Source organism: Mus pahari, chromosome 3 (assembly GCF_900095145.1).
Source record: "Mus pahari chromosome 3, PAHARI_EIJ_v1.1, whole genome shotgun sequence".
NCBI classification, from domain to species: domain Eukaryota; kingdom Metazoa; phylum Chordata; class Mammalia; order Rodentia; family Muridae; genus Mus; species Mus pahari.
This window is the reverse complement of record NC_034592.1, coordinates 71597754-71607862: the sequence shown is the minus strand read 5'-3', so window position 1 is coordinate 71607862 and position 10109 is coordinate 71597754. Positions and strand designations below refer to the sequence as shown.

General features: G+C 33.1%; 2 protein-coding genes across 2 annotated transcripts; both read left to right on the top strand.

Annotated features, from left to right (window-relative positions):
• The first annotated feature begins 1592 nt into the window (after positions 1–1592).
• Positions 1593–2543, top strand: LOC110318531 (olfactory receptor 8K3-like). Its single transcript, XM_021193666.1, has one exon. It carries the CDS (start codon positions 1593–1595, stop codon positions 2541–2543), a length of 951 nt encoding a protein of 316 aa, XP_021049325.1.
• Positions 2544–9097: 6554 nt separating this feature from the next.
• LOC110318879 (olfactory receptor 8J3-like) lies at positions 9098–10050 on the top strand. The gene has a single exon (XM_021194201.1). It carries the CDS (start codon positions 9098–9100, stop codon positions 10043–10045), a length of 948 nt encoding a protein of 315 aa, XP_021049860.1. The 3' UTR covers positions 10046–10050.
• Positions 10051–10109: the final 59 nt, after the last annotated feature.

Below are 10109 nucleotides of genomic sequence, written 5' to 3'. Positions count from 1 at the left end.
GGGGGGAGAGGGGGGGAAGAGAGAGAGAGAGAGAGAGAGAGAGAGAGAGAGAGAGAGAGAGAGAGAGAGAGAGGAATTGGAACAATGCCTAACAAAACAATATATTAAACTAAATACCATAATATTATCTATTATGTTAAAGAAAATTAAATAATTGAAATGTTAACAAGTGATTTTTGCAGAGGAAAATCTTTGATGTGATTAGTTTATAATTTTTTTTAAATTTTGCAATACATTAATTAGTTAACTGTAAGTGAATATGTGCACAGATCAGAGGACAAGTTCCTGAGTCTGTTCTCCTCGTCCATCCTTGTGTCCTCTTCCTCAAATTGAAGGCCAGATACTCAGTGATTTTACCTGAGGAAAGATCTCTCTGAGCCATTACCTGATCCTTTGATAAAAGGATCCTTTGTTTCATGTTGGGTGTGAAAACCAATACTTGAGAGTCATGAGATACTCAAAATATCTTTATGACAATGGAAATATTTTTGTACTACTTGCAATTAATTTGCTGAGATTAGAGTTTTGAAAAATAGCATTCAAGAATCAGTGAACAAAATAATTTACACTAAACAATGTTTTTCTTTTCCTTGAGTCCTAAATTTCTTCAGAGGAAAACTTTCATGTCTGTCCTTACTTATAAGAAAATTAATATTAAGCATTAATTTTTTACCTTAATATCATTGCAAATTAAAGCAATGTAAAAGAGAATAAGATTGGGTGATTTTCTGTTATGAAACAATTGATAATTTTGCATGCTTAATATATGAAATGTATATGTAGAGATGAGAATGCTATCAGGTAAGCACATTTTACAACAACCTGTTAAGTAGGGGAAGTTTCAGTTAAATACAACCAGCTGTACACAGAAGAGTGAATGCTGGGGTGTTTTGTTCTCATTCATGCAGAGGCTGCACTTTCTGCCATGATGACAGTTGTAAATCCATTTATTTATGACTTTATTCAGAAAACATCAGCATGTACACCTTTTATCAAAAGTAAAAATCATTCCCCTCCTGTGACTTTCCTTCTGATAAAATGGAATTATTCAGAATTGCCTTATTACATTGAGTTCTATGTCATATTTGCAAGATGTACTATATATATTTATATAATTTTATATGTATTAATTTAGACATGTAATGTCTGTGTAACAAAATTCTCACATCCTGAGAGTATTAATAGGCTTTGAGACTTAATCACTCTTTGGCTAGATGTTATGTGTAGGAGGATGTTCTCCAGATTAAAATGTTTAATATTGAATTGAATTGACTCTTATCATTATAGTTATGAAAAGCAAATATTATTTTAAATGAGTTAGATTATTCTCTAATTAAAACTTTCATCTGGTGAGAAACATTGATTCATATCTGTGTCTTTCCAGCTACATGTTGGCATCTCTTTGTGTATTTATATGCATAAGAGTATGTGTATGCATAAAAGTATGTGTACATCTTTGAAAAAGACCAATTTAGAAAAATAAATAAAAATATTTGGATATATGTTATTAAAGCTACTTTGAATACTGTGATATTTGAAATATATTCATAGTGCAAATATCTCAACCCCAAACAGGACTTCTGTAAACCTGAATGGAGAACCACAACTTCACAATGGTGACTGAATTCATCCTGATGGGCATAACAGCTCGCCCTGAGCTGCAGGCCCCATTGTTTGGACTGTTCCTCATCATCTATCTGATCTCTCTGACTGGCAACTTGGGCATGATCATCCTTACCCTGGTGGACTCCAGGTTGCAAACACCCATGTACTTTTTTCTCAGACACCTCGCTACTACTGACCTTGGTTATTCAACAGCTGTGGGACCCAAAATGTTGCAAAATTTTCTTGTAGATCAAAATACAATATCATTTCATCTTTGTGCAATCCAGTTGTCTTTCTTTAGTATGTTCATTGCTTGTGAAATTTATATTCTGTCTGCAATGTCCTATGACCGCTATGTGGCCATCTGTAAGCCTCTGCTCTATATGGTCATCATGTCAAAAAGACTATGCTGGGTGCTCATAGTAATCCCTTATGTTTACTGTACAATTGTGGCTCTTCTAATCACAATTAAGATTTTCACTTTGTCTTTCTGTGGCTCCAATGTCATCAGTCATTTCTACTGTGACAGTCTTCCTTTGTTATCTTTGGTCTGCTCAAATACACAAGAAATTGAAGTGATATTGTTGTACTTATCAGCTTTTAATTTAATTTCCTCTCTTCTGCTTGTTCTTGTGTCCTACCTGCTCATTCTCATAGCTATTCTCAGGATGAACTCTGCTGAGGGCAGGCGCAAGGCTTTCTCCACCTGTGGGTCCCACCTGACAGTGGTCACTGTCTTCTATGGCACATTGATATTTATGTATATGCAGCCCAAATCCAGTCATTCCTTAGATACTGATAAAGTGGCTTCAATATTTTATACCATGGTTATCCCCATGTTGAATCCCTTGATCTACAGCTTGAGGAATAAAGATGTAAAAGATGCTCTCCATAGGACATGGAAAAAAATACATGGTTTTCTTTTGAAATTGACATAGGATTTTAATCCCTCACTCTTTGTTTTCCATACAAATGTTTCAAAATTACAAAGGTTCAACAAAATTATTTGTTATCATTATTTTTTTGTAGCCAAACATCTAAATCCTGTATATAAAGTTATGAAGGAATCAATAGAACTCAATCCCTTTTACTGATAATAGCTGGGTGTATTTCCAAAAGTAGAAGATAAATTATCGCAGAAAATATTCTGAGAAGAGCATAAAGACCACAAGACTTGGTGATATAGATTTGTTCTTTAGAAAGAACAGGAACTGTAGACCAGGGCTTAAATGGCAATTGTATGCTTGATTCATTAAGTTTTCTTAATGAATGAATGTGTTGGATTTTTATTTAAACATCTTCATTAGCTTTTTGAATTCATTCATTTATATGAATTGCATGAAAATTTACAGTGATCAAAGTGAGGGAAAGCTTAAGCTCTGAGCTTTGCTTGAAACTCACTATTGACCTTGCTTAAATGTCTCATCACATGATGGGAATCCAGGATCCTTTCCTTTTTGTTTCATCAACCTTACTTTCATCTTTGATGCCCCAGGGCTTGTTTATTTGTCATATTTTGTCACTCAAACAATGTGTAGTTTCTTTGTATTATTTATATTTTTTTATTACACTATATATTTGCCTCTAAGTAGCATGTACAAATTAAGATAAAAACTTAAATTCTGCTACAAAAACTTGTATAAATGTTTCTTTTATTTTCATTTATTGGCTTGATATTTATTTTATTGCATGATTTTATTTATACATTAATAAACTCTCTAAATTAAAATAATAAAAATGTTTAAATGTTGTATTGTCTTGTACATGAAGTCTGAATCTATTAAATAGATATCTTGTTATACTGTGATGAAAGGATATCCTTTAATTTGACCCATGAAACAGTGAGTACAGTATTGGTTTTAGTACAGGCTTTGATTGTATCAATTTGTTAAGTAAGCATAATGTCACAACTAAAATGTGTTGTATCTCTAACCAAAGTATAGAAATATATGGAGAGAAATATATCTTTATGTATTGTGATAGCATTTTTCTAATACCTCAAGGTTCACAAAAATACTTCCTAGTTAAGTTTCATGCCATCTTTTTTATACTATACCAAATATGTATGTGCCACCTATTAATTGATAAATAAGTGCTCATGGAATAATTAAAAGTGTATGAGTATTCACATGTATATTAAAATAATTGATGATTAAACAAGCAAATTTGTTGGAATAAAATTATAATTAAATGTTAACTACACATAGTTTATATTTTAAAATATAAATATAAATTGGAAAATATAAAAAAAATCAAAGAAAAAAATTACATGATCATCTCCTTAGATGCTAAAAAGGCATTTGACAAAATACAACAGCCCTTCATGTTAAAAGTATTGGAGAGATCAGGAATTCAAGGCCATTTAAACATAATAAAAGCAATATACATCAAACCAGTAGTCAATATCAAATTAAATGGAAAAATACTTGAAACAATCCCAATAAAATCAGGGAAAAGACAAGGCTGTCCACTCTCCCTGTATCTATTCAATATAGTGCCCAGAGTTCTAAACAGTGCAATAAGGCAACAAAAGGAGATCAAGGGTCAAAAAAAAAAGTTGCCAAAGAAGAAGTCAAGGTATCACTATTTTCAGATGTTATGAGGGTATACATAAGACATCCCAAAAATTCTATCAGTGAACTTTGACAGCTAATAAACAAATTCAGCAAAGTGGCCAGAGATAAAATTAACAGAAATAATCAATACCCTTCCTTTATACAAACGATAAATGGGCTGAGAAAGAAATTAGAGAAACAACACCCTTCACAATAGTCACAAATAATATAAAGTATCTTTGGTAACTCTAATCAAACAAGTGAAAGATCTGTTTGACAAGAACTTCAAATCTCTCCAGAAAAAAATCAAAGAAGACCTCAGAAAATGGAGAGATCTCCCATGCTCATGGATAGGTAGGATGAACATACATAGTAAAATTGACCATTGTACCAGAAGCAGTCTACAGGTTCAATGCAATCCCCATCAAAATTCCAATACAATTTTTTGTTTGTTTGTTTGTTTGTTTTTGTTTTTCAAGACAGGATTTAGCCCTGGCTGTCCTGGAACTCACTCTGTAGACCAGGCTGGCCTCGAACTCAGAAATCCACCTGTCTCTGCCTCTCAAGTGCTGGGATTAAAGGCGTGCTCTACCACTGCCCTGCTCCAACACAAACTTTTAAAGACATGGAATGAGTATTTCTCAATTTTATATGGATTACAAAATACCCAGGATAGCAAAACCAATTCTTAAGAATAAAAGAACTTTAGGGGTGAACACCCTTGCTCACCTTAAGTTGTACTACAGAACAATAGTGATAAAAACTACATGTGATAAAAACTACATGGTATTGGTACAGAAACAGGCAAGTTGATCAATGGAATATAACTGAAGACCCAGAAATAAAACCACACATTTATGGACACTTGTTCTTTGACAAAGATTCCAAAAATATACACTGAGCAAAAGAAAACATCTTCAATAAATGGTTCTGGTCCGGCTGGCAGTTGGTACATAGCAAAATGGAAATAGATCCATATTTGTCACCTTGCACAATGCTCAAATCCAAGTGAATCAAGGACTTCAACATAAAGGCATAAAGAACTTGTTGGGAGTAGGGAGGGGGAGTGGCAGGGAAAAGGTAACATGATCAGGTTTGACAGAGGGCAAGGAGTGAAGCCCCAAGAGCCAGCAGAATAAATGGAAATATACAATCTCTGGAGATGGGAGGTGGGGAGACCCTCTAGAATGTACCAGAGATCTGGGAGGTGAGAGAATCTCAAGACTGAAAGGTGGTTAAATACCTTTATATTTCAGATACTTTTATATCTGAAATTTTTATATCTCAGATACTTTTGTTTGCTATTTGAGCAGAATAGTAGATTTATAGTCATTCTATCCCTATATTTAAAATTAATTATCTAAGCCATATACTATGGTTTTAACAATTGGATCTTCTTCCCAGTGAGAGTCTCAGTACTTCCAAACCTTCCAAACCTTCCAAATTATAATGTTGTACAGAGATATACCACAAAGGAACAAATAATGAATAAGTTGATGTAATCATTACATCTACCTGTTAACATAAACATCCAGGTGAATCCATGAGCAGTATTCATGTTTCACCTTTGTGAAAAGATGAGTGGGAACCTGCTAATGAGCTTACCATTTGTCTTCCTGTCCCCCTGGAATCAAGCATTTTCTTTAAAAAGTAATTTCTTCTGTTTAGGGACTTCAGCAAAAGAATAAATACATTTCAATGAGCTAATCTTTAGGGAGAGAAAAGTTTAAAACTGTTTGGTTATCTTCATAGGGACATCATATTGGTTGTAGGTTCTAGTAGATTGTTCTTACTGGCAGTTTATGACATATTTCACTTATTTATAAGTCTAAATTCAGAGTCCAAATGCCTGTCAAAACCTTCACATTTTGATTACCCCTTTAATTCTTTTTCTAGGAACTCACACTTCTGATCTAAGAGTGCTGGGTCTGGGACAGAGATATTAATTACTTATATGCAATATATCTACTGAAAATATTGGCCCGGGCTGCTAATTCAGAGGAAGAGACTGTGAGTAAAGTGAGATTTTCCACAGAGTACAGAGAGGTTTTTAATCTGTCATAGAAGTGGTAGAACAGAAGAGATATATGATGAGATACACATAATTCAGATATACAGATATATGAGAGATATACATAATTCTGTGTTTCCAAAATTTGCTTACTAACAGTAAAAGGTGAGTTTCTTTATTCCTTCCTTCCTTCCTTCCTTTCTTTCTTTCTTTCTTTCTTTCTTTCTTTCTTTCTTTCTTTCTTTCTTTCTTTTTTTTTTTTTTTATTTTTTTTTTTTTTGAATTGTTATCTATTGGGAGGCAGAAATATTTCCTGCTACTTAAGAGTTAATGGTTTTGTTCACAATTCAGAATTAAGAGATGTACAAAAAAATTCCTGAAGGCAGATCTCTAAAGTCCAGGAATGAGCACTCTGATAAAGTAGCAGCATATCGCCCAAAAGACCCTGAGATGGATCCCTGGAACACATACAATGAAAAGGACTACTTAGGTGTTGAGAACTGCTGGAATAACATACTGAAATCTCAGAAAATAATTAAGGAATGTTTATAATGTCATTTCTATATCAAATCTGAGAGTTTGAGAAGAAAACTGAAGGTAGTAAAATTATAAAGATTAAAAAAAAATTCAAGTGTTGATAGTTTCTTATGGCTCACCAATTACATATTTCTACTTGAAATCTAATTTAAGAAAATTTGCAAAGTTAAAACACTGCATCCAGTGATAATTCAAACAAGATTCTGATGAGAACAAAGAAAACTCTTGAATAGTTCTAAAAATGGCAATTTCAGTAATATTGCTTACCAAAATCATAATGTCATTGGCCTTGTTAATTATGTTTTAGTACATCATTTATTCAATAATTAAATATATTAAATATATACAGAAACTCTAGCTTTCAAAAATATTTGCACAAATTTTAGCCAAAACAATAACTGTTAATGATGTGACTGATTCTTGTTGTTAATGTAAGATTTCATTGATAGAAAGCACTGCATATCAAAACAAATGCTACTTGATATTTTTTCATGTAACAACTGGAAAGGAAATAGTACCATTAACATAAATTATATCATGTTAAACACCTGAAGCTGACTTTCCAAGAAAACAATCATGTCTATGGAAACATAGTGCCGTGACACAAAATATGAGGGAAAGAAGCTATAACTCATGTATTTCAATTTTAAAATTTCAGACCATTTATTTTCAAGCAATCACACAGATTTACATTGATGTTTGTTACATTGATGATATTTGATATCACATGGCCTACTTTTTAAAATAATCTTAATGACATGTCACATAATTATAGGGTGCAGTATGAAATTCAGTCCATATATAATGATTTGTATTATATTGAAGAGCATTTACATACTGTACATATTTATTACTTTTATAGATTACTTTATTTTCTGCTATTTTTCAGTTGTTTAGATATATATTGGTTTTTTTTAGTTTTGATGTACAAAATTGTAATGTACTTACTATATGTATTTAAAACTTTAAAGCCATTATTAAGCTAGGATATATTGAGAAAATTCAATAAACTATTAAAAGCAGAAAAGCAGCACTATTACTAGGATAAGTTATGTATATAACTCTTATATATGTATTTTAACATTTCATTTACAAATTATAAAACCAAATTAGTTTTTTTAATCACCAAAATGAGTAAACAACTAATCACACATGTCAGTCAGAGTAAACAAAATCACATAGCACTGATGTTCTGCAATGGCAATACTGCTTTACCTAGATTTTAGATAATTTAAATATTGAAAAAGTACTAATAACCATATTCCAAAATTAGCCTATACAACAGTGTGGAACTTCTAACAAATTACATATATAAATACATTGTAAAAACATTATAAATAAATACACATAATCTATTTAATCTATTATCAGAGAAATTTTGTGTTATATAAAGATAAAAATACTTTCCATTCAGTGTTCTACCGTTCTAAACAAAAGCAATCAAAATTTATTAGAAACTATAAATAATATTACCAAGCAGGATGCCACATCCGACTGACAAAGCACCCAGAAGCTCTTTGGAGTGATGGTTGGCAATTATCATATAAAATGGGACATAAAGTGAGACTCAGTCTTAAAAATATTGTTGGTCCTAAATTGAAATTCTTAAAAACAATTTAAATAGAAGTGATTAAACTCTAATGGAAATGCCAGACAAGAATTCAAGAAGAAAGTAAAAGAATTGAAATTAACTAGAAGCAAGAACAACATGCCAGGACTAGATGAATTGGCAGAAGAAATGAATTGAATTAAAAAGAATTGAGATTTGTAGTAAGATACTAAGATGGATTAATAATAAAGAATAGATTTGTTTTCAGGAAAAGGAATCAGAAATGTAAGATGAATCAATGAGAAAAGCCTAAAAGATGCAAAGCTAATAACCAGATAATTCAGTCACTTTGGCTCAACTCCTCAGAGGTGCTTATTTTTATAAGTGAAATAGGAATGGTGTGTGTGTGTGTGTGTGTGTGTGTGTGTGTGTATGTGTGTGTGTGTGCGTGTGCATGTGCGCGCGCATGTGTGTGTGTGTGTGTGTGTGCTGTGTTTGTTTGTGTGTGTGTGTATGCACAAACACATACTTCAGGTACTTTATGATGTTGAGATTCATATAACCATATCAATGCTAATTAACAGTAGTCTAAGACACTTGAAGCGACAAACTTGTTTTTCTCTATGATTATTGTACTTATATTCTATTTCAACACTCTCTGATGCTTCTCATATGTATGCACAGATAAGGAAAAAGAGTAAGCATGATTGAACATGTTTTAGATTTGTCATTCTAAATAAAAAGACTTAGAACGAGACATTTAGCACTCTATTATGTAAGACAGATAGAAATGGTGATCTGATAACATTTTTATTTTCCACATTAAAAGATGAACATATAATGGCAACAGGGAATCTCAGTCATGTCATGGAGTTCATACTCATGGGAGTATCTGACCGTCCAGAACTGCAGGTACCACTTTTCTTTCTCTTCTTGGTCATTTACATGCTGACAGCAGCAGGGAACCTGGGCATCATCACCCTGACCACCGTGGACTCACGCCTGCAAACTCCCATGTACTTCTTCCTCAGACACCTGGCGGTCATCAACTTTGGCAACTCCACTGTCATTGCTCCTAAAATGCTGGTCAACTTCTTAGTCAGTAAGAAAACCACCTTATACTACGAATGTGCCACGCAGCTGGGAGGGTTCCTGGTTTTCATTGTAGCAGAGATCTTCATGCTCGCTGTGATGGCCTATGACCGCTATGTGGCCATCTGCAACCCACTGCTCTACATGGTGGTGGTGTCTCGATGGGTCTGCCTTCTGCTGGTGTTTCTCACATACATCTTTAGCTTTGTCACAGCCATTGTTGTGACACCTTGTGTGTTCTCTGTTTCTTATTGCTCTTCCAATGTAATCAACCACTTTTACTGTGATAATGTCCCTCTGTTAGCTCTGTCCTGCTCTGACACTCACCTTGCAGAAACTGTTGTATTTTTTTTCTCAGCGACAAACTTGTTTTTCTCTATGATTATTGTACTTATATCCTATTTCAACATAATACTTGCGATTTTGAGGATCCGTTCATCTGAAGGAAGGAAGAAAGCCTTCTCTACTTGTGCTTCCCACATGATGGCTGTCACTGTGTTCTATGGCACACTTCTCTTCATGTATCTACAACCACGGACTAATCACTCCTTAGACACTGATAAGATGGCTTCTGTGTTCTACACCCTAATAATACCAATGTTGAACCCTGTCATCTATAGCTTGAGAAACAAGGATGTAAAGTGTGCATTGAAAGAATTCCTAAAAAATCCATGCAAACGATTCAATCCCATATGAAATTTTTTTATTTATTATTATTTTCTTTATTTACATTTCAAATGCTATCCTGAAAGTTCCCTAT